Source organism: Eumetopias jubatus, unplaced genomic scaffold (assembly GCF_037043125.1).
Source record: "Eumetopias jubatus isolate StellerSeaLion01/CBP00866 unplaced genomic scaffold, mEumJub1_p1.0 scaffold_8, whole genome shotgun sequence".
NCBI classification, from domain to species: Eukaryota; Metazoa; Chordata; class Mammalia; order Carnivora; family Otariidae; genus Eumetopias; species Eumetopias jubatus.
In genome coordinates this window covers 2,814,465-2,840,515 of record NW_028274814.1, presented here as the reverse complement: position 1 = coordinate 2,840,515, position 26,051 = coordinate 2,814,465, and the positions used below count along the sequence as shown (strand labels likewise).

Genomic DNA, 26,051 nt, shown 5'->3' with positions numbered 1-26,051 from the left:
GTCACCCACTTGGATCCACCAGAGATTGGGACGTCGCCTCACATTACAGAAAACTGAAAGGGGGGAAAGAGGGATCAGTATCACCCTCAACTTCAAGGTAATTTGTCACCACAGATTGTCAGGGGCTGTAACACAAAGCCACGGACAGCTCACAGTGGGGGGTGGGGGCCCACGGTCCTGGAACTTCAGAGAGATGCAGAGCACATGAATGCCTTGAACAGATGATTGTCGGATGGCGGCAAATCCTTCCATGAAACAGACACTTGAGACATAGTGGCAAAGACATTAAGGCCTTCCATTTCTTTGCCCATACTGCTTAAAGGCACTGATACCAACAACAGAAATATTATTCCATAAGTACCATCGAGGTTTTAAAAAAACTCCCAAGATACAAGTCTTCGTAAGAAAATGTCCTTTATTGCATGACATGAAGCCTCCACTCTTCTCCTGCTCAGGAATAGAAGGGCTTCCCTTTCTCAGGAGTCTGGAGTCTGTTCAGCCTGGCGACCTGAGAAGGGGAGGGGGGCACATCCTGCCGGAAGGGCCCCTTGGGAGGGGTGTAACTGGGGTCCTGGACTTTCTTGTATGAGTCATAGTTGTTGAGCCCCTCCGGAGGAGGGGGCTGCTTCTTCATCTGCTGCTCTTTCCTCCTCTGCTCCTGGCGAAGGAGCTCCTGGGTCTCCAGCATCACCCTGGCGTTGAAGCCGTGCCCGCCCAGGTAGCCGTTCCTGGAGCCTTGGTAGCTGGAGTACCTGGGGTTCTCCTTGGCACTCTGGAAACCTTCCCCAGGGGGGTAGTTCTGCTCCCAGGAATCCTGGGACACAGAGCTGGCGTTTTTCCTGCTTTGCCTAGAAAGCAAATCCCAAAGGTTAGTGTATGAGGGTTGGGAGAAGGGGAGAGAGAGACAGGAAGAAAGGAGGGAGAGGGCTGGGGGTGGGGTGGGGGGTGAGAGGTGGGGGAAGTAGAATATGCATTTGAATCTCTCAACCAATGTTGAGTTGCCGTGCTGCAACTGTGCATCAGCCACAGTGACCCGGGGCCCCGGAGGATTAAAACAGGACTGTCCTCGACAAACAATGGCGAGACGGGAGAGAGAGCTATGGGATTCGGTGGCATCCAGCAGAAGGGTCCTCTGACTGTGTCTGGGTAGGCACTGCTTGTTCTGCTTAGGGTAACCGTATCTCCTCCCATTTAGACATGTTGGCAAGACACTGTACGGGAGTATTAGAGATCTGGCAGCTCCCGCCCCAGCCATAATTGCTTGTTTTAGAACGTTACAATTCAATCCTAAACAAGCAAAACAAATATTTTACACAGCTGCCTCCATAATGCCCGAGACTCGAGCTAATACAAAGTGACTATAATGGATTACAGTATGGGTTCAGTTATGAAAGATTTAAGTCTAGATGCCCTATATGATTAAACACGCAACAGGCAGTCCCTTAAAGCCCCAGCTTTTGAGATGTATATGTCAGCAACCGACACTCTTCAGAAAACATGCCCATCACACTGGTAAAACCTGGAAGGCTGGAGAGTAAGCACTATTTTCCTATATACCGTACCCTCACCGAAGGCTGGGATCACCTACTTCACTTGCTTTCTGTCACCACAGGATAGGGAAATAGATCAGAGTCATACAGAAATTTCAAAGTCTTATCACTTCTGCAATAAAGTTGCACATCATTTTCAGGAAACATTGTTTTGAAACATCTTTAATTTACTATCAAGTCTCTAGATGTTTTTATGAATTTACAATAAGATTGGCTATGATAAAGTAAGACAATTTTGTGCCAGAAAGGAAGACATGTCCTAATTTTTCGCCTTAAAAATGGAAGAGAGGAAGAGAGAATTGAGTAATAAAACAAAATATATTGCTCCATTTATCAATAAGAAAATCATTTGGCGACAGTATGTACTGCTCAGCCTTTCACATCCACACACACGACATGACGGAATGTTCAGGAAGACTCGTGTGCAGGGAAAATAAGGTCTAGGCAGCCATGGGGCTCCCACGGGGATGGAGCAATTTGCATTTTTGAACATTCAGAAGTGCCATCAATATGGTTCGGGATGAAATCTGCCCATTTTCCACATGGTCTAAAATGCAGCTGGGGATGTTTTCAATAAGGAGAATGAACTAATGTCCAGCATCATCTCTGGATATGACTATGATTAATTGAGCAGTCCCCAGTATCTCTATCTGGCTCTCTTTTAATGGGAATCGGACCATTTGTACCATCAGCCCAGGCAAGAATTCTTAGATTTGATGGAATAGTTTATTTGCCTAAAGCACTGATTATCTTCACTTAAAAAGTCATAAATTAATCTGCCCAGGGACATGAATGATGGAAAGGGCCGGCATGAAACCAGGGATTTGACATTAATCATGAAAGTTTAATTAAAACAACGAACTTGTTACCGATGTTCCAGCAACAAAAGTGGAATTCCTTCATGGGTTAGTTATCAATTTAAAGATAACCAGAAGTGGGCTGCAGAAATGTCAACTCTTTTTCATCCTTAGCCTACTGAGATCCACTAACCCTGTCCATCCCCCAACCCCTGACTCTATAAAGCCTGAGGCTTCGCTCTATGGCACTCAAGCACCAGAAGTTGAATTCTGAATCATTTCAGGAAGAGAGTCTTTTTTATTTAAATACATTGAGAAGTCACTAAAGGTCTGTTAGGGATAGAAATGATGATGATGTGAGAGAAGGAATTTCTTGTAGCTAAAGTATTCTTCAAATTAGGCAGGCCAGAGGGAAGAAAGCAGACCTGCCTGAGGTATGAAGTAAGATATGTGGGGAAAATACATACGCATAGATACATGCACACGCACACACACGCACGTGCACATGCACGCACACACGCACACGCACGCTTCCTTGGTAACTTGGTAAGGAAACCAGTGGTATCAATGAGCCCTTGATTAAAGAGAGGACGAGAAATGAGAAGCTCATTGAGAAACTCGAGAAAACAGCAGACAATGAGAGTTTTCTACACTAGGCTCAGGACCAAGTAGACAGATTCCAATCCTGTCTTCCACTCACCAACTGTGTGACCCTAGGAGGATTATGCTGTTTGGGCCCAAACTGTCTCATCTGTGAAACAGGCAAGATACCTAACCTCATTGGATATGGGGAGAAATCAAGGAAAGAGGACGTGTCAAATGCTTACAAAAGTGTGGCACACAGTGAATGGCTGACTAATGGGTGTTGGAAGTGTAGTCTGAAGGCCAAGTCACTTTACCCTCAAAGATGAGCCTCCGGGTTTTGGGGGGCATCTTTGTGACCAATGGGAAAAAAATAAGCAAAAATACTAGCTTTCTGTCCTTTGTCAGAAGAATTGGGCCGAGGTCAGGAAGCAGGAAGAGGCAACAAATAACTGAGGAAGCTTCACTAAGTGAAGGCACCCCCACTTCCTCAGAAAGCTTTCGACTGTCCCATGACTGCTTAGTCAAAAGCCACAAATTAACAACAACAGCAACAAAATATCAATCTCCTTTCAATGAATTCCTTTACAACCAACACACAGGCTTGTTTGGTCCTAGAATGAGCCCACTAGAGTTTTCTGAATCCACTCAAAAAGCAAATGCCCGGGTTTGGCAATAACGAACACTTAATGATTACAACCACTTTCAATATGGCCGGAAGACCACCATCCTCTAGAGGGCTTACACCAGAGACCCAATGCCTTAGGAAAGCCATTTAGTCACTGAGGTGACACGGCGGTGAGGAGGACATAGAAAGATGAACGGTATAAAGACCAAGGCGGACATGTTGACAAGCAGCTTAGAGACATAACGAACGGGCCTGGTGGGGACACCGTGTCCGGGTGTGGAAGACAGAAGGGAAGTGAGGTGTGCGGAGCAGGGAAGTCAGTCACCAACAGATGTGAAGCCACGGGAGAAGGAAAGATGACGAGGAAATGGAGGGACAGCAGGAAAAGAAAAATATATATATTTAATAAAGGAGCTTAAATAAGTCTTTCTATCCGTGACTATAACTGAACATACCTCTACTCAGTTTTAGAGTTGCCTTTTGAACCCTAAGAAACTAATCTAGAAATGTTAAAAGGATTTTAAAAAGAAAGTAAAAAAGGAAACAAAAGAACTAATTTAGGAATAAAAAAATTAAAAAAGAAATCCTCGTCTGATTGTGAATTAAGTGTGAGTCCACTCAGGTCTTCTTACTACCTGACTAGTTTCTTACTGACATTTCAAAATGTAACTTGAATTCTGTCTAGAGTTTTGTTAATTACAGTTAGAATTTACAAACCACTCCAGCTTGTATACATCCCTCTAATTCAAACCACCTTACCTAGTGCTACTGATACAAAGAATGACCATTTGTTTTATTTTATGCTCCACTTTGCAAGAGAACTTCTGCTGTGTGTGAAGTCTTTTTGGTATCAAATCCCACACCAACTTGTTTAGATGAAACTCTGCTAATTGTCAACATCTGAAAGGCAGAGGTCAAGCGTCTTTGAGGAATCTCACATGTCAGAAATGTGGGTTTGACTCAAGCCCATGGAGGTTGTTACAGTCTCCCTCTAAGCTCCTGTTTGGTTTCTTCACCTTCCTCCAGATCTCTGCACACAGCCTTTGTCAAGTGGCGCCACCCTCCAGGGATCCAAGCTGTGGGCAAGGTTCTACATTCCTGAATCTTCCTCACAATAGCCACTCCCATTGAGAAACTTCTCTGACAGAAGAGAACAGGCTGTAAGAGGCCCACCAGCCCTCTTGCCTGAAACTGCAACTCGTTCTTTTTGGAATTTCTGCTTTTCTCATACTGACACAGAATACAATGCCTGGTCATAAGGGGGCTTTGGTGAACACAGAGGGGGCTTTTGTTAACTGCCAGCAGGGGTACCGGCAGCAGCCCTCTCCGTGAATCAGATCCTTCTGCCAGGTGCTTCAGAAAGGAGAGGGACAGCAAGGAAGGCAGCTCAGAGGTCCAGGAGGTGAGCAGAGGCTCAGTCTGGAATAGTGGGCTACCTGGGAGCACGACCAGGAGAAAGTCGGAAGAAGCACCCCATCCGTCTTTGTCCTCTTGCCCAGGACGGGGACCCGATGGGCTCTTCCTCCACCGTGTGTCCTTCCAGGCGCTCGGCCACCATCTCTCCCACTTCCTTTCCTCAGCCCCGTGCATTTCCCAACTCACCCCACCCCTTACATTACGCTTTCTGATACTTCTCCTTCATCTCCTATACTCTTGAATACAACATTTATGAAGCCAAACAACTTGCCAGTAAAATCAGATCACAGCCCCTGCACAGGCAATGGCATTCCCATGGACCGCAATGTGCTACTGACCACCACCAGGCAGGTCAACTGATCCACAGGGTCGCACTCATCTTTCTGATGGAAAGCAAGCCACACAGGCGGGCGGGTAGGGCTTTGACACAGAAGAACCTTTATGTAGAATCCTTGAACTGTTTCGCATTTGATGCATTGAGCTGATTCATACAGGGGCCTTCTTCCAAATGCTAAGGGCAGTAGAGCACAGAGAGAACCTTTACACCTACACCCGTTAGAATTCCAGACTTGGGAACCAAAACCTTTGGTAGCAATGGGCCTTATGAAATTAGGGTTTAGGGCATGGGCAGGTTTGGGTTTGAACGTTGGCAGAATTACGTACTGGCTGTGAGACCTTGGGGGGAAGGTACCTAATGTCACTGAGCTGCTTCCTTGTAGGACAACATGATTTCCAAGGCCCTGTCCAGACTCAAATTTCAATGAGACTCTTGCCTAGAGTGGGCTAAATAAATATTCTCCCATTTAAAAGAAAAAGCAATTCTCCCATTTAAAAGAAAAAATAATTTCGTTTTCTAAGGAGATACAGCTTTATAGATTAAAAAAGAACAACTGAATGAACAATACTACAATACTAGTAATACTACGATTACAATGGCTGTAATAACGGTACTCAGCCTCGTACAGATTTTCATTCATACCCTCATTCCCTTGTCTGATCTACAGCAATGAAGCCAAGTCCCTCATGGTTATTATAGTGATTATTTAACATTTAAAGGGGACTCCTCATTAATAAAAATTAGAAGCAAATCAAGACTACTTTTATGTCGGTCAGTCAGGCTGACAGCGATAAGCACTTGCCGCCCCCCACACTGCTCTGCTCGCTTTCCAAGCGATCCACCTGATACAAACACGGTAAGTGTATTTTCTTTCGCACGCAAAATGTTTTTGTCACCTGGTTTTGAAATAGAACAAATGCCTGCAATAATTGTGATTATAGGAGTGCCTCGTGGGAAGTTTGGGAAGATGAATGTTTTTAAATACTGTTATTCTTTACTGTGCATGGAGGAAATACTTAGATGGAAAAATGGCTATCATTGCAGTGTATTAGGGCTCAGTAACCTGAGCACTCTCCAGGCCTCGGGCAGAGAATCCACCGGGGGAGCCCAGCTGATAGACCCTTCCAGCTTGTCAGCTAATGAGGTGGGCATCCCTGGGGCTCTGAGGACCAGCACCCAGCAAAAGCAAGGATGGCAGGAGAGTAAGAGAGATCCCACCTGAGCCGAGACCATGGGGCATTCACCCCCACCCTTTCACAGAGCCCTACATCTACACAGTACCCGACAGGCTAGTTAGCCCAGCAGCCAGGCAAAGTAAGAGTTAGCTTTCCATTTTTCAGAGGAAGAAACCGTCTGGTCCACGGCTCCCCCGGGGAAGTAGCAGAGCGAATACCGGATCCCAGGTGTGACCCCCTCAGCCCAGTACTCCTGCATCCGATCATCTTGCTCTCGGCTGGGGAGCTCTGGGGTAAAAGGACTGGCATCTCCTGCAGCGCCTCCCTTTCCAGTCGTCTTGCCACACGGTAAGGGGGCCACGCAGGCTGAGCAATGCCTCCCCCACCCGGCCGGCGACGGCTTCCCGAAGGGCTGCAGTGGGTGAACGGGTGAGCGGGAGAAGCCGGGGCGGTGTTGCAGGGAGGGGTTTGCCAAAGGAGCGGGAGGCCGCGCTCTCAGCCGGGGCTCCGTACCGGGGCAGGGAGCTGTACTGGCGCTGCGCCTGCTGGAAACCTTCGCGCTCCTCCTGCCGCTGGCGCTGCATCTGTACCTCCACGGACACCGAGTGCCGGCCGCTCTGCGCCGCCGCTCTGGAGTTTGGCTGAAGGACGGAAATGCGAAACGGTTAGCAAGACAGGAAGCATGGAGAGCGCGTGCCGGGTTGACCCAATTTCCATGCTTAAGGATCGACTCCGAAGCACATTACAGAGGCTGCGACTTTTTCCAAAAGTCCACTGCCATGTGCTCGAGTGTGAACAAAGAGGCATCTCTCCACTCGTTCTTCTGAGCCCCAACTCCTCAAGCATCTTAAATTTTGATTATGGCTTGAGGACGGTCTGAAATTGAGAGGTCAACTTTTCTCGTCTTCCTAATGAGGTTTGGCAAACACCAACATTAGATACCACTTTTTATCCCTTGTCTCTCCAGCAAACATAGGGGAGCGAGGCTGCTCAGAAGACCAGAAGAAGCCAAGGCCAAAAATAAGTAAGTCAATCAAGATTTGCTACAATAATTCACAAAAGTGGGAAAGTCCTTGAAAGTTGGCTGTGCTGGTGAATTTTTTCAGCAGTTACATATTTTAGTCTAGCAATAGACTACCATATAGCTGATTCCCCTTTTATTAAAGGATGACAGTTAAATTTTGAACCGAGATTGGTTGAAACCAGACACTGCTAGCCACGACAGGTCTCCTCCAACCCACAGATGGTGGCCACATGGGAACGGAAACACTCATCAAAAGAACAAACTCAAAAGCTAATAGCTACTTGAATGGGTTATGAGATAATACATGCTGCCTTACTTATTAGGAAATGGCATTTTTTTTAACCTGGGTTAATTATATTCTATGGAGAAACTTTCACTCCTGGCTAAATACACTGGTCAGCAGGTCATCTGCTGATTGCTGCCTCTCAGCAAAATCAGATATTGGCTGTGTATAGTGTGCTGTGCGGATCAAGCCCCTGTGGATGCTCCAGCTTCTCACTGACAGCTTTTAGCTTACCTTACCTTCTAGATCTGCCCTTTTAAAATGAAAGTAGCTCTGCTCAAAATAGACAACGATGCCTCTAACTTTACAAAACACTCAACAATGGTTTATCTTAGTGTCAGTAGCATTCACTAAGTAATCCATTTTGGCACTTGCAGACCTCTGTTCCCTTTTGTGTTACGCAACATTGTGCAATAGGCATATTCTGCGTGAAGAATGTCTCTTAAAAACAAGCTATCGATTTTCTTTGAGAGTTGAAAACCAATGGCAGACTTTGACTCGATACTAATTTCCTAAAATAACAGAGTCTTCGCATTCATTCGGAGAGAGTTGTAAGATAACACGTGGGCTTGCAACTTAAAGACTAGCTCCTGTGGTTGGCTTTTTTGTGAACAGAAAGCAAGCATCATCTATTGTTCTCTATCTACCTGGCCAGTGTTATCTTATTTGTTTGTAAGCAATAATAAGGCAATATATGGGACAAAAATTTCAAAGCATATGGGCATAGTCAGTGAGCATATTAAAAATATCCCGATACAAAAATAACGTGTGAAGAGATTAGGCTTTACAATACCCCAGTCTCTACTAGTGGATGTTTATAACCACACTCACTGGAACAAATGTGTGTTCTGAGACCCGCTCCACAACACCGTTCACATAACACATCAGCAGTGCCTTCAGCAAGGAAAACACTTTGCTGAGTGAGTTCTGCTTATGCAAACAAAGCATCAACCAATTGTTCATCTACTCCATTAAAGAAGACAGACATTTTCTTCCATTACACTCGATGAGGCTGGCTAAAATGAGAACTGAGCGGTTCTATTGTTCATGGTGAGGCATGGGAAGCTTGAGAGAAGCCACGGGACAGAGGGAAAGCAAAGCAAGAAAATACTACACAATTGCCTTTACACCCTCAAAAAAGAACCACGTTTCCCTTTCCTTTTCACTCAGTATAAGCTATATACATGTGTCAAGCAGTCTTGAAAGATCTGGCATGCTGCAGTAGGATTTAGTAACCAGCTTTTTAAGCTCATGCTGTTCTGTGACACACTGCTTGTGGAGATGTGAAAAGAAAATGCAAGGTCTTGTAGAAATTTCAGGTGTATTTTTAAGTTGTTTCTCCCAGAGGCCTGAAAATCTGATTCTGACAGGAAAAAAGAGGAAGAAGAAGAAGAAGAAAAGAAGAAGGAGAAGAAAAGAAGAAGAAAAGAAGAGAAGAAGAAGAAGAAGAAGAAGAAGAAGAAGAAGAAGAAGAAGAAGAAGAAGAAAAGAAGAAGAAGAAGAAGAAAAGAAGAAGAAGTTGTTGAAGGGCCTTTGTTTCCTCCAGTGTTTGGTTTCTGACACTGTTCATCTCAAACCTTATCGGTGGCGAGCATCTAGTTGGATCTTGATGAACTCCAATAATAAAATTATCATCACACGGGATCGGAAAACTCAACGTGAGTGAATGAGTTTGGTATCAGCAAACTGATAGATGTCATACTCGTCTGCCCGCTACGATGAAATATAAACCTTAGCCTTACCATGAATATTTTATTCCATTTCTCTTTTCAAAGCATGCAAACGGGTAGGTTCTTAAAAAGAATCACCCTTGTCTTTAAGATGAAACGTTAATGAGCCTCAGATTTCCAGGAAGATTGTATACACGAGCAGCCCAGAGCAAAAACTAGGTAAGTTCATCCCGGCAAGTTTCGTACTTGGCCCGAATCAAAAATAACCTGATTCATGATTTCAACGACAATTGCATAAAAATGTAAATTGCAGGAACAGTATTAGAATGGACAATCCTGACTTTTAAATACTGTGGTTTCCATCTCTCTGGCAGATATAGAATAATGTATCTGGAGTCCAAAATCACAAAAATGAGGAAATGAAGAAAGGTTACAAATTATGTAACCCCAGAGAGAAGGCAGGTTTTCAAATAAAATAGTATCAACAACCACAACAACAAAGTAACATGTATACAGGGAAACACACCGGTAAATTATAGTCCTAATAATTCTGGAGATTCGCCAGACAATAAGGCAATAGCCCTGTTTTTAAGAGTGCAAATTACAAATAACCTGGCCTTGTTTGTGAGGAAATTTGTGACAAGCAATGACCTTCCAAGTAAAAAAATAGCCAAGGTTGCCAAGGCCATAATAATGTAGAGATTGTAAACAGAAATAAATACGTGGTTATCTATTACACAGTACACTGGAGGGCCAGGATGTGTGAATCTCTTCAGGGCTCATGTTTAAAACCACAGTGAAAACGATGTTACTTTCGGAAGTGAGTTGCAAAGTACTGGTCTTTATCGTGATTATAGAGAGATACTATTTAGACTGTACCAACAACTATATAAAGTTTGGAAAAGCTACACAATTTGGCTATCATTTACTAGTGTAAAACAAAATATTAAAAATATCTTCTATACAGTTTTTATTACATTAAGTCATTAAGCATTTTTCTCAGTTTAACAAAATCATTCTTCTTCTTCCAAAGTAAAACTAAACAATACAAAAAATAAAAACACAAAACCAAAACTGTTAACAGTTAATAGACTAAAGAAAGAAAAATAAATACACACCATACAACGTTTCAGTGCCAGTTAGAACTAGGCAATATTGTAAGACTTCTAGAGCTTAATATACGAGTGCATGGGGCAACTGCTAATCTTGGTAATTATTTTCTGTAGCAGACCCACTGGAAACTTTTAGTCAAGACAAAGTTAACTTTTGTCTATTGATCCTGCCTTCACAGCCCTCCCCCTCTACCCAATCACCCAAGATACTTTCACAACTATTGATTGAACTCTTGTGGGTTCTGAATGTTGAAAACTTAATTGCTACTAATGATGTGAGTAATGCTTGAAAAATCTGCAGAGCATACCAGTTTCCCTCATAAAGTTTTTATAAATACATGTTCGATTTTTTACACACCGTTTGTCTCTATCTCCTATTTCCCCCTCATCCTTAAACAGCAGGTAGGTTGAAAATAGAGGCTGGCTCTACAAAACAAGCCGGTTCTCTACTGTCAGGTGCTGATGATGACCCAAAGCAGCTTCACTCATTTCTACTACCTGATGCCTCTGTGGGTGGCATGGCCCAGTGGTCGTGGAGCCCTTGGCTGGGGGGACAGGTCCTGGGGCTACAAGAAAGGGGTCTACTTTGCAGCAGCACGAGGCTTTGGCCATGAGTAAAGGGCCCCCCTTTGCTGCAGGGAATGACTTTCTCCAGGTTGACTTCCAAGGGAGGTGTTTTCCACCCAATGTGAACTGCAAGGCTGTCAACCGAGAAGGCATTTGTCGAGTCAAGGCATGGGACCCCATTATAAGGAAATCACAGCAGATACCCTTGAAGTCTTAAGAAAGATGAAAACAAAAAACAAAAGCATTGTTTGCTCAAATTCCCCAGGTACAGGGAAGGCATTCTCGGGGTGCGGGGTGGCTTGCAAGCCGACTGGCTTGCTAATTAAAAAGGGAAGAGGAGCCATTAAAAAGTCCAAGACAGAAAAATGGAGAAAAGGACAGATTTTTGTTGCTGTTGTTGTTTAAAGACAGCTAGGAAGAAAGCTTGGGGGAGAAGAGGGTATTCACATCGCAGAGGATCAATTTTCCATCTGAAGGACTAACCTACTTTCAGTCACTACCAACCCAGGATGGAAAGGATTTAGCAATATAGCTATTAAAGGCTCCATTATCCCATCTATCAACCGCCTCAGCCAGCAAGTCTCCTTGTGGGCAACACTCAGGTATCTGCAAAGTTAACAGCATACTGTACTTATGTCTGCAGCCTGCAATTTAATTCTTTTAAAAGCAACACTAAGTCCTGTCCATATCTGAGCTCTGTGATAATAACCCTAACCTCAGCTATTGTTCCATTATCTTAAGAAAGATTTAAAACAACTTGCTGCTTTATTTATGTTGCACCTGGCACGACACGGGGGAAGAAGTTGCTTTTTCTCCTTCTTCTTCTCTCACCCAACTAGGGAGAGAATTCACTTTAATTATGGAGCTAAGGAAATTTTCTGGGCCTCTGCTCATCTAAAGACCTTTTGTGCCACAAAGCGGCTCCCTCAGGCCCAAACATTATTTTGAACAAAAGCCCAGGAACAGGTGCATTCCACACTACTAGAGTTTAGGGAGAACATTTTGAAAATGGATGAATTGAAAAGGGCTACTTGGATGAATTTTCTGCAGCATCGCTCTCTGTGTGTAAAGTAATTGGCTTGGATCTTTTTCTATATGATACATCTGGTTGCACTTTGTGTGTGGCATTTCCAACAAGCATGGCAATTTCAACTACTATGGACTAAGATGGACACACAGTTTGAAGATGAGTTTGTGGTTCGTTAAAACTAAAATGATTACAAACTGTTCTAATGGGTGAGATCACATTCTCATCCTTTCCAAACACAGTGACCTTTCAAGGTCAGAGTACATACAGGAAAAGAAAAAAAAAAGACTCTAAGACACTCAAAGCTCATTTTGTAAAACACATAATAAAAACCATAGACCCAGCTACATTTTGAACAACTGAGCAGCTCTTATTAAGGCAACAATGAAAACTAGCATGAAAATTAATACACTAAGGAGAATTACAGTCACTTTAAGCTCATTTATATGATCAGTAGAAAGGAGAGTACACAGCAAGATCCCAATTGTTTGGAAATTAAAAAAAAAAGAAAAGAAAAGGTCTGACTTCTGACCCACAATTTAGGAAATTATTCCATTCCTACAGTAATCAGCTTGTCATCCAAGTAATTCCCCACTCACTCATTACAGGAAATGATAATACAAGCCAAGTGGTCGGTCTAAAGCTGCTACAGCATTTTGATATACAATAATTTGGCCTATGACCTTCAGCAGGTGAGTTTCTGGATGTGTAAGATTTTTTCAAACATTTTTCCTAACATGACTGTATTAAGTAGATAAATAGAAATGAATGCCAACATATTCCCCACCTCCATTAAGAAAAAAAAATCCTTATAAAGGAACCAAAATGGATATCAAGTCATCTCCACATCTCCCAATGAAACATCTACAGCTACGAAGTAGGAAATGCTCAGTTAGCCTCAAACAAACTTGGACATTTGGCACGTGGATACAATGTCACCAACCAGAAAAAGTCCAATCAATCTTAGTTCCCAAATCTATGTTTTTCTCTTTCTCAAAGTTACGTATTTAAAATATATTTTAACTTCAATGAGGTGTTCTTTCTTTTCTTTCTCTTTTTTTAAATGTGGAACACTTCCTGCATTTTCATGACATCCTTGTGCAGGGGCTGTGCTGATCTCTGTATTGTTCCAATTTCAGTACACGGCTGCCAAGGCGGACACTGAGGTCTTCTTTCAAGCCTTTCCTAACCACCCACGCTGATTTGGCCATGGTTCCTCTGTGCTTAATACTCCATGCACACCTGTATCATAAACTGTACAAAATATTCTTTTCCTTTGGGTCGGCTTGACTGTAAGGGTAGTCTCCTTCCCGTCTTTGTCCTCCAGCACCAAACACACTGACTGGAACATAGTAATAAGCACTCAATACATTTGATCAATTAAATAATTAATTAAACAGTAATGTTGCAAATATGCTGGTTTGTGGTTTGAAATCCACATTCCCAAGAAAAGGAAGTCAGCATTCCGCTGCTCCTCACAGTGTGGTATGGGGACTGAGAAACTCATGCAGGCTCTTGCAAGGTTAGAACTCTGTGTTTGAGAACCATTTTCATATAGGGTTGGTTGTTTCCTTTAGGTGGCCACTGTACTCTTTCCTTTTTTCAGCCTTTCTGTGAAATATACATAGCTAAGGATGTTTACCACACCTCAAAAAAGAATCCTGCTTCAAATCAATTGACATGATATATCAGTAAGAGAAAGGGTAGAAACCATATGATCATTTCGATAGATGCAGAAAAAAAGCATCTGACAAAGTACAACATCCATTCACGATAAAAACCCTCAACAAAGTAGGCCTAGAGGGAACATACCTCAACATAATAAATGCCATCTATGAAAAACCCACAGAGAACATCATCCTCAATGGTGAAAAACTGAGAGCTCTTCCCCTAAGGTCAGGAACAAGACAGGGATGTCCACTCTCACCACTTTTATTCAGCATAGTGCTGGAAGTCCTAGCCACCGCCATCAGACAACAAAGAAATAAAAGGCATCCCAGTTGGTAAGGAAGAAGTAAAACTTCCACTATTTCCAGGTGACATGACACTATATATATAGAAAACCCAAAAGACTCCACCAAAAAACCATGAGAACTGATAAATGAATTCAATAAAAGTCAAAGGATACAAAATCAATGTACAGAAATCTGTTGTACTTCTATACACTAATAAAAAAGCAGCAAAAAAGAGAAAATAAGAGAACAATCCCATTTACAATTGCACCAAAAACAATGAAATATTCAGGAATAAGCTTAATTAACCAAAGAGGTGAAAGATCTGTATTCCAAACTATAAACTGTTGATGAAAGAAATTAAAGAAGACACAAAGAAATGGAAAGACATTCCATGCTCATGGATTGGAAGAACAAATATTGCTAAAATGTCCATACTACCCAAAGCAATCTACACATTTAGTGCAATCCCTATCAAAATACCAACAGCATTTTTTCACAGAACTAGAACAAACAATCCTAAAATTTGTATGGAACCATAAAAGAGCCCAAATAGAGAGAGCAACGCTGAAAAAGCAAAAGTAAAACTGAAGGTATCAAAATTCCAGACATCAACTTATATTACAAAGCTGGAGAGATCAAGACAGTATGGCACTGGCACAAAAACAGACACACAGATAACAGAATAGAAAACCCGAAAATGAATTCACTGTTACGTGGTCAGTTAATCTTCATTGAAGAAGAAAGAGTACCTAGTGGGAAAAAGATTGTCTCTTCAACAAATGGTGTTGGCTAAACCGGACAGCCACATGCAGAAGAATGAAACTGGAAGGACGCCTGGGTGGCTCAGTCGGTTAAGCGTTTGCCTTCACCTCAGGTCATGATCTCAGGGTCCTGGGATCGAGTCCCACATCGGGCTCCCTGCTCAGCAGGGAGTCTGCTTCTTCCCTGTCCCTCTGCCCCTCCCCCTGCTCATGCTCACTCTCTCTGTCTCTCAAATAAATAAATAAAATCTTAAAAAAAAAAAAAAAGAAACTGGACCACTTTCTTTCACCATACACAAAAATAAACTTGAAATGGATTAAAGACTGAAATATGAGACCTGAAACCATAAAAATCCTAAAAGAGAGCACAGGCAGTAATTTCTCTGACATTAGCAACATATTTCTAGTTCTGTCTCCTGAGGCAAGTGAAATAAAAGCAAAAATAAAGTATTGGGATATAAAAACTCTTATCAAAATAAAAAGCTTTTGCACAGCAAAGGAAACAATCAACAAAACTAAAAGGTAGCCTACCAAATGGGTGAAGATAGTCGCAAATGACATATCCGATAAAGGGTTGGTATCCAAAATATATAAAGAACTGATACAACTCAACACCCCAAAAACAAATAATCCAATTAAAAAATGGGCAGAACACCTGAACAGCCATTTTTCCAAAGAAGACATCCAGATGGCCAACAGACACATGAAAAGATGCTCAGCATCACTTATCGTCAGAGAAATGCAAATCAAAACTACACTGACATATCATCTCACACCTGTCAGAATGGCTAAAATCAACAATACGAGAAACAAGTGTTGGTGAGGATGTGGGGGAAAAGGAACTCTCCTGCACTGTTGGAGGGAATGCAAACTGGTATAGCCACTGTGGAAAACAGTATGGAGGTTCCTCAAAAAATTAAAAATAGAACTACCTTACAATCCAGTAATCACATTAGTGGATATTCACCCAAAGAATACAAAAACACTAATTCAAAGGGATACATGCACCCCAATGTTTATTGCAGCATTGTTTACAATAGCCAAATTATGGAAGCAGCCCAAACTTTCTGTTGATAGATGAATGGATAAAGAAGAGGAGGGACACACACAATGGAATATTACTCAGCCATAAAAAGGCATGAAATCTTGCCATTTGCAATGACATGAATGGAGCTAGAGAGTATAATGCTAAGTGAAATAAGTCAAAGAAAGATAAATATCATATGATTTCACTCATATGTGGAATTTAAGAAACAAAACAAATGAGCAAAGGGAAAAAGAGAGAGAGACAAACCAAGAAACAGACTCTTAACTATAGAGAACAAACTAATGGTTATCAGAGGGGAGGTGGGTGGGGGATGGGGGAAATAGGTGCTGGGGATGAAGGAGTGCACTTGTTGTGATGAGAACCTGGTGTTACATGAAAGTGTTGAATCACTATATTGTACACCTGAAACTAACATAACACTGTGTGACTAATACAGGAATTAAAATTAAAAACTTAATTAAAAAAAAGAACCCTGCTTTAGGAAACCTGGTAGGAAGAGACTGAGTCAATTATGCCAAACAACATAAATAAATTAACATAATTTTGTCATGTTGCTACCTGGGAATGACTCAATTTACTTGATCATCTAAAAAATAAATGTTTTAGAAAAACAATACCATTAATAGTAATATTGTTGCAGAAACACAATTAGAGATTTTCTTAGATATTATATTTGCTGAACTTGTTTTATAATCTCCCAAGGTTAGGCTAGGATTGATTTCACAAGGACTTTTTACTCTTGGATGTTGGTCTCATATTGCCGATTGCCCTCTCTAAGGCTCGCTCCACCTTCCTCACTTGAACTGAGGTAAAGCCCTTCAAACTAGCACCGCTTCTCCCATTTTTCCTTCTTCTTTCTTAAAATTATCTTCCACAGACTCCAGTTTGATCACTAAACCCCATGATCAAAATGTTTATAGGTTTCTGGCCTTGTACAGAGTATATTGAGGATGTTGGATTTTAGAACAAAAAAGGACCTCAGAGATGATTTAAGCTGTAGTGCAGTGCTTCTCCAAGTTGAACAGGCTTCAGAATGACCCCTCCAGGGCTTGTTAAAATATTAGATTCCTGGGTCCCACCCAGAGAGGTTCAGATCCAGTAGGTCTGAGGCAGGGCCCAAGAATGTGCAATTATAACAAGCTTCCAAGTGATGGTTCAAGGTACTGGTCTGTGGACCACACTTGGAGATTTGCTTGTTATCTACTTTGCCTTATGCACTCAGCTTCCTCTTAAATTTTCATTTTAACAAAGGATTTAATAACTGACACTCAACCATCTAGTCTAACTCTCTTGGTTTACAACATAAGAATATAGGCCTGAAGAGCCATGTTACCTGGCCAGTGGGCCTATACTCTGTCCTGATACCATTTTTCTTCAAACTTCCAATCTAGCTTTGAAGTCTCCAACTACATTTCTACCTTTATCTCTGCTTCCCTGCAAAATAAGCAACCTCTCAGTTCTGGGTCAGTTGGGTACATGCCCTTTCCCAAATATCTAGTGTAATTATAATCCAGCACTTTGAACTGAACTCATTAACTTTTTGGACCTTAAGCTCTTGTCTACTTCAGAACTCACATGGATGGCATTCCTTTGACCTCAAATCATCCAGAACTGTCCCCACCTCCAAGATCCTGGACTCCATAAGAATACCGTTTTGACCACGGCCCCCTAGGCTTTCTAACCCCTAGACCGCCATCCCTTCTGGTGTCCTCCCAGGCAACTGGGGTAATGCTTCCTTGACCTGTACTCACCACCCTACCCAGCCTGGGCAATGCTCCACCAGCATCTTCCCCATGCCTTCAGTGTGCCTTCCCTGACTTTCTGTCATGTCTGTCTTGCCAATCCCCACCACCAAATTAATCAAAAAATTGTTTTTCTATTCCCAGTCCTTTAAGCATTGCTGGCTATGGTCACAGTCCCATGTTGACTAGACTTACTAATACTCTCAGATAGAACTTCCTACCTCAAGCAGCTTGTATGTTCATCTCTGATTGACTCTTTCTCAAGTTTCCAAAGAGATTCTTCAAAATTCCTGTCATCTTGAACCCCCCCACCACCCCGCCGCCAAAATCTCCCCCAATGCCTCCCATTCCCAGAAGTGTCATCATCTCCAAGGGAAAAGGTAAGAACTGAGCACAGGTCTGGGACTGGACTTAGGGGGATTAGTGCCTCTCTCTCGTGGGCCTTGAAGCCATTCCAAATATTGCTTTAGAAAAATCACTGTGATGGCTGTGAGCAGGATACACTAGAACAGGGACATGGGCAGATAAACAAGAGGGATTCAATGAACACACAAAGGGGATGAGGGAGAATAAAGAACCAAGAATTGCTAAATATTATACTTTGTGTATAGTAGACACACTATAGACATATGTTCAACTAATTTATTCTGGCTCTGATTCTGAGAAAAATGTATATAGAAAAATATTTACTAAAGTTAAAAAAAAAGTGCATCGTTGAGAGCAAGAATCCTTTTGCTATGTCTTGTCATAAGGCAAATGAAACTGATTATGCAATGGACAGATGGTGCAACAAGATATAAAATGAAATTAGCAATGATGAAACCCAGATGGAAATGAGGAAAAGGTCAATATGTTAAAGGTCAAAGGAATTTGGCTCCATCTTGTCTTGTTTCAAAAAGGACGAAGGTCAGAGCTTAGTGGCTCTTACTGTGGGCAAGTTGTCAGACTCCTCGCTATGCTGCAGAACCAAATACTCACCCAGGGTTGTTCAAAGCTATAGGTACGTCGCCGATCTTCTACATCTTCATCCTGCTTCGCTTGCTGAAATTCTTGCCGTAGACGCTGTATCCGATCATGGTTGCTAGGAGTTGATCTGTTGCTAAAAGAGAGAAGGGGCAACAATGAACACCCTTTGGAGATACAATCTGTGAATTGCAGTTGCTAGGGAAAGAAAATGGCAGCTTGCTGCGGAATGACACTGTTTAAGAGGCAGTGAGTTTATAAAACAATATCTGGGCATTTAAAATGCTTTCATTTTGTTCTTATGATTAAGACTTATTGAAGTTCTTTCAGATATTCAAGAAAGCAAGCAGTATTTTTAGACAATCCTGTTTTATACAGTACTTTAAAAGCCTCATTTCCTTTCTATAAGCTGGCAAGGTGCAGCAACATTTTTTTGGAAAGGACGTTGCATTAAAAGTCAGAAGTATCAGGTCCTCTCCTTGCTCCTCCACCTTCTTAGACTAAGGCACTTAATACCTCTGAGTTGTGGGGCTTTTTATATATATGAAGTGGACATGATAATCATTTTTGCTCTAAATACCATAGCTGCAACAATCAAGTAAGGTAATACCATATAATATAGCCTCACAAACGTGCAGTCTTATTTTCATAAGCTATCATATAAAGTTCCTATTTAGGAGTTATCAGAGGTCTGTACACAAAGTACAGTTCTCACAGCATAAATGACAAGCATTTTAAAAATAACTTTGGGTGGTAGTTTGATTTCACCAGTTAGCTGATAATAATGTTGCCTTTTTTTTCTTATAGCATTAAATTTTAATTCTCAAAATGCTTTTTAAGATAGGTACAGATGGTAGTATCTCTCTCTCTCTCTCTCTCACACACACACACACACACACACACACACACACAGAAACTGACGTTAGAAGAAGATAAGTGACTTGTCTGCAGTCTCCCAGCTTGTCAATGGGGAGGTAAGGCTGGAGTCCAGATTCTTCTGGTATCCAGTCCAGCCCTAATTTCACTGAGCCGTGTTGTGTCAATTAGTAAAACATGTATAAAATATATATATATATCTATATATATAAAATATATATATATATCTATATATATATAAAATCATACAGATTTTAAAAGCAGAATTTTGCAAGAATTGAAGAGATGGCCAAAGTGAAAACAATCTTAAATCTCATGGCACTTTTGGCCTATATCATCCCCTGAGGACGAAGGCACGTCCTATCAGGAGAGCTATTCAAGCACATGAAGTACATGCTATCTCCCCAACAAAACATCAGACTCCTTGAGGACAAGAATTGAGCCTTATATTTATCATCTATACCCACCAAGCTCCTTGCAGAAAGGGGAGCTGTAAGCTACTAGAAGACCGGGTCTCTTCACTGAAAACATGTTACCCTGCTTACTCAGCGTGATTCTGAGTTCTTCTGGCTGCATACCCTCCAACCCCAGGTCATGTAATTTGTCAGAGGTATCTTGGAAAGAGAAAGTCTGCATAGTAGAGTATATAAATTCTCTAATATATATTTTCATATAATTCCATGTGTTTTGAAGAATTCCAAAGGTATACAAATCTCAAATTGAAAATATTCGCATATAGGGCAATATTAATATCTTCCAAGAATATGGGATAGTCTTTCATCATTTAATCTACTGGATAGATCCCTATCACCTTTATGTTGCTATTAATTTCATTAGAGCTTCTGGAACATTCTGTCAATACTCTGTTTGATTATTTTTCCAGTCAATAAAAGCCTGTCTTCCCTTTTTCCTTCTGACAAATATTTTAAATGGATCGCCCTGAGAACATTAAAGGTTAATGGGTCTGTAAAATGTGCTACTTGACAAGGCTTCAGCCCACATTTGGATATGGCTTAAAACTTCCCCTCCATACTCTTGAGCTGAGCAGGTTGTTATTCCCACTGTTTGTTTGTTTGTTTGTTTTTAATTTTTTTATTAACATATAATGTATTGTTTCAGGGGTACAGGTCTGTGATTCATCAGTCTTACACAATTTACAGTGCTCACCATAGCACATATCCTCCCCAATGTCCATCACCCAGCCACCCGATCCCTGCCACCCCCCTCCACTCCAGTAACCATGTTTGTTTCCTGAGATTAAGAGTCTCTTATGGTTTGTCTCCCTCTCCAGTTTCATCTTGTTTCATTTTTCCCTCCCTTCCCCTATGATCCTCTGTCTTGTTTCTCAAATTCTTCATATCAGTGAGATCATATGATAATTGTCTTTCTCTGATTGACTTATTTCACTTAGCATAATACCCTCTAGTTCCATCCATTTCATTGCAAATGGCAAGATTTCAATTTTTTGATGGTTGCATAATATTCCATTGTATATATACCACATCTTCTTTATCCATTCATCTGCTGATGGACATCTAGGCTCTTTCCATAGTTTGGTTATTGTAGACATTGCTGCTATAAACATTGGGGTGCACATGCCCCTCAAATCATTACATTTGTATCTTTGGCGTAAATACCCAATAATGCAATTGCTGGGTCGTAGGGTAGCTCTATGTTCAACTTTTTGAGGAACCTCCATACTGTTTTCCAGAGTGGTTGCACCAGTTTGCATTCCCAGCAACAGTGTAGGAGGGTTCCCCTTTCTCCACATCCTCGCCAACATCTGTCATTTCCTGACTTAATTTTAGCCATTCTGACTGGTGTGAGGTGGTATCTCATTGAGGTTTTGATTTGTATTTCCCTGATGCTGAGTGATGTTGAGCACTTTTTCATGTGTCTGTTGGCCATTTGGATGTCTTCTTTGAAGAAATGTCTGTTCATGTCTTCTGCCCATTTCTTGATTGGATTATTTGTTCTTTGGGTGTTGAGTTTGGTAAGTCCTTTTTTTTTTTTTTAAGATTTATTTATTTATTTATTTGACAGAGAGAGAGAGAGAGAGATACACACAGCGAGAGAGGGAACACAAGCAGGGGGAGTGGGAGAGGGAGAAGCAGGCTTCCCACTGAGCAGACAACCCAGTGCAGGGCTTGATCCCAGGACCCCGGGATCATGACCTGAGCCACCCAGGCACCCTGAGTTTGAGAAGTTCTTTATAGATTTTGTATACTAGCCCTTTATCTGATATGTCATTTGCAAATATCTTCTCCCATTCTGTCAGCTGTCTTTTGGTTTTATTGACTGTTTCCTTTGCTGTGCAAAAGCTTTCTATCTTGATGAAGTCCCAATAGTTCATTTTTGCCCTCGCTTCCCTTGCCTTTGGTGATATTTCTAGGAAGAAGTTACTGCGGCTGAGGTTGAAGAGGTTGTTGCCTGTGTTCTCCTTAAGGATTTTGATGGATTCTTGTCTCACATTAAGGTCTTTCATCCATTTTGAGTCTATTTTTGTGTGTGGTGTAAGAGAATGGTCCAGTTTCATTCTTTTGCATGTGGCTGTCCAATTTTCCCAACACCATGTGCTGAAGAGACTGTCTTTTTTCCATTGGACATTCTTTCCTGCTTTGTCGAGGATTAGTTGACCATAGAGTTGAGGGTCCATTTCTGGGCTCTCTATTCTGTTCCATTGATCTATGTGTCTGTTTTTGTGCCAGTACCATACTGTCTTGATGATGACAGCTTTGTAATAGAGCTGGAAGTCCAGAATTGTGATGCCACCAGCTTTGCTTTTCTTTTTCAACATTCCTCTGGCTATCTGGGGTCTTTTCTGGTTCCATACAAATTTTAGGATTATTTGTTCCATTTTTTTGAAAAAAGTTGATAGTATTTTGATAGGGATTGCATTAAATGTATAGATTGCTCTAGGTAGGATAGACATCTTCACAATATTTGTTCTTCCAATCCATGAGCATGGAACGTTTTTCCATTTCTTTGTGTCTTCCTCAATTTCTTTCATGAGTATTTTATAGTTTTCTGAGTACAGATTCTTTGCCTCTTTGGTTAGATTTATTCCTACGTATCTTATGGTTTTGGGTGCAATTGTAAATGGGATCAACTCCTTAATTTCTTTCTTCTGTCTTGTTGTTGATGTATAGAAATGCAACTGATTTCTGTGCATTGATTTTATATCCTGCCACTTTACTGAATTCCTGTATGAGTTCTATTCCCACTGGTTTTTAAGAAACATATACAGCATCTTTTATTTTTGAACCCATACATTTTCAATAATGGCTTCCCAACGTAATACCCAACCCCCCTGGAACTCATGCTCTCCATGTGAAGCTGTGATAATGTAGGCATGAAGATAGTTCCTGAGATAGGAAGTGAGCATTCATTAATCTCACTGCTGTCTCTCCAACTGTGACTTTTTTGTTCCTGGACTACTTCTTCATGGCTTTTAATAGGAGGATTGTAGGAGGCTTGACTGACAAAGTATTTTACAGGTCTAACTAGAAATATTTCCCTATTATTTTCATGTAGCATAGACAGTTTTAATCCTGTAATTATTAGGTTCATGAAGTCCAAGCCATTGATGAAAACTGATCTCCTACTATTTGTGGTTAATTGAAAGTGCAACTCTCCCAACACAGGAAGTCGACCCAGTGTCCTTAATTTTAAATTCTGGTGACCTCAATGTTTTCCACAGTAACAGCCAAGTTCTGGAAGTCACTTCTGCCCTTATTTCAAATCTCAGCTGCTGGTGAGATACTGCTTCATTCTCTTTTCCTTTGCTTCCTTTCTTCCTCTGCTCTAGAGAATGGCAACCCACTTGCCTAAGACTAGCAAAGCCACTCTAAGGATTGAAATTAAAAAACGTGCTGCAATGGTTTTCATGATTGGTGATGACTTCCAAAGACTGGAAGACCATCAAGCAACCTTGGCGACAACAGTTGGCAGTCTGAAGGTGAAATCCTGGCTTCAAGAATGAAACCCTTGTAACTGCTCATTCTGTTTCTCAGGCCAGTCTATAACGGGTCAATGAGTCACATTTGGACTTCTAAAGTTCTTGGTTAGCTCTTCCACCAAGAAAGCCAAAGGAAATTTTAAATATTCATTAGAATTAGCGGCTAATCCATACACATCCCAATCAACTTATATTTAGGTTCACTGCCAATTTAAAGTTGCTCATTTTGTGTGTGTGTGTGTGTGTGTGTGTGAAGAATATAACAAAGATACCACATGAGTCAATCAGATGGGTGAGAGAGACAATACAACTCTTAATGACAAGCCAGTAAATCATAATTTCTACAGAAAGGAGGGATGAAGAGGGCACTTATAGAGATGGTTTTTTCATAAAGAATCCACACAGAGAGACAGAAGATAATTTAAGTCTAACACTAATGCAGCCTTCCCTTACACATTGTTTTTTTTTTAGTTTTAGTCCAACTGGAACTTTCTTTTATACTTTTATATGTGTGTGTGTGTGTTGTGTGTGTATTTGTATATGAATTTTAAAGTAAATAAAGGTGGTTGGTTTTGGTTCAGTAATGATCTGGAAGTCTTTCTGACAGCATTCAAACAAGGATACATTGGATCACCCACTACAGAGATTCCTCTTTCGGCCTGTACAGTGTAACCTTGAATTATATGGAACTCAAATCTTTCCCATTCATAATTATCATGGGGTTTGTACCCTCTCCTGTCAGAGGCAGATCACACAGAGTGCTAGGCTTTATACCCTTTGGAATGGACCACTGCAACATCCTTTGGAAAAGCAGCTGAGCATACCAATTCACACTAACTGGAGCAACGATCCTATATGTGGGTGAGCTCTGGAGTCTGTCCTGTACCTGAGCCCCACAGGCTCACTATCCAACTATCTCCTTAGGTACAGCGACTGAGAAAAGAAACATCAACAGCCATTCTCATGCGTGCTTGAGAATCATAGAGAGTGCTTGCTTAAAAACGCTGATTGACTAAGACTCACCTAGAGAAATTCTCATTCAGTCAGTCGTGGGCAGGTCCCAGTGTATCTGAAAACACTGCAGGTTCTATATGGACAACACTTAAAAAAGAATTCAGCCTGCAAACGTCATAGTCGGGACAAATTCCAATGCCCCTGGGGCAACTGACTAACGACCTAACTACGGAAGGAAAGCCAACGGCCTTGGGAGCACCCATGTAGGTTCTGTGACAAATGGGAGTAATATGCATGGTCTGGAAAGGGAGGCCCTTACTTGGTTCCAGTAGATTTCTGTCCTGAAGGGATGTGAGCCTGGTGTTGCCTTCTAATTTTTTAAAAAAGAGAAGTCAGAACTATAGTTTTCTCTCCTATTCCGTGAATTTTAAATGTTGGCTTACTTTCTTTTTTTGGGCCCAGGTGAGACAAAACAAAAAACCAAAACCAAATTGGTCTGTGGGCAGCTAGCTTGCAAGCTCTACTTTGTATTCTGCAGATGCTGCCTGTTTTATATGTTGCTTTTCTAGGCTATTTACTTCCACTGCACCAAGATAAGGCCAGTGATCCCCCTAGTAACAGGCCCAAGAAAGAGAAATATTCTTTAAAAGAGACAACTAGGCACTGGCCATCTAGTCTTGCTTCTCTGAAACTCTCTGCTCCTTCTGATCTAACACTGCGTATACTGCCCTGCTGGCTGGAGTTCTGACCTATCTTCTCAGACCAGCATATGCTGAGAGAGAGGAGTTTGTGATGTGACTGATTAATTCTTTACAGACTAAAAATACCTTAACATTTGCATTTTAATTATGCAAAAGAAATCTGGAAAGCTGGAATAGAGGTCATAGCTTTAAGATCCAGAATTCAGTGGAAGGGATAATGACCACTCATTTTTTTGAGCAAGAAGGTATACCACCTTGGTATATAGTAGTTTTCCCATAGAAGGAAGAAAACCATGAAAGGGGAAGGGAAAGAGAAAGAAGAGAGAGAACGAACAGTGGCAGGCTTTCCACGGTGCCCAGAATGGAGAGATGATTATAATCTCTAGCACAAGGGTGCCTGGGTGGCTCAGATGGTTAAGCATCTGCCTTCGGCTCAGGTCATGATCCCAGGGTCCTGGGATCGAGTCCCGCATCGGGCTCCCTGCTCTGCAGGGAGCCTGCTTCTCCCTCTGCCTCTCTCTCTCTCTGACTCTCATGAATAAATAAATAAAACATTAAAAAAAATAAAATAAAAAATATATAATCTCTAGCACAAGAGGAGAGGAAGAAGGTAAATTCACTTGTATCTTTCTTTCCATAATATCTTCTCCTTTCCTTCCATCTTCTGATTCTACCAGTAAACATTGCTTTACAGTGTTTATAACTTACATGTGCATGTGTTTCTCTTTCTTAAGCTCATGACTTCATGACAATCATTTAATATATATATATTCTGTAAGTCAAGTCCCTGAGGCAGGGTAAACCGTTACACAAATACTTGTAATGGATAGACTTCAGGGTAGCCCCACAATCCCTGCCTCCAAGTATCCACACCTTTGCACAACTCCTCGCCGCTGAGTGTGGGCAGGGCCTGTGACTTGCTTCT

At 41.5% G+C, this 26,051-nt stretch overlaps 1 protein-coding gene and 1 pseudogene across 8 annotated transcripts in view; both read right to left on the bottom strand.

Moving 5' to 3' along the window:
• Positions 1-451: 451 nt before the first annotated feature.
• The window catches only part of PARD3 (par-3 family cell polarity regulator), a 644,160-nt gene continuing 618,560 nt past the window's right edge, over positions 452-26,051 (bottom strand). For all 8 annotated transcript variants that reach the window (XM_028120914.2, XM_028120917.2, XM_028120915.2 and 5 more), the window contains 3 exons: positions 18,653-18,773; positions 6,999-7,126; positions 452-848 (listed from right to left, as the gene is read on the bottom strand). In XM_028120914.2, coding sequence (XP_027976715.1) covers positions 452-848; positions 6,999-7,126; positions 18,653-18,773 — 646 coding nt within the window. The remainder of the gene's footprint in view (positions 849-6,998; positions 7,127-18,652; positions 18,774-26,051) is intronic.
• On the bottom strand, positions 13,228-13,328 carry LOC114222447 (U6 spliceosomal RNA; annotated as a pseudogene).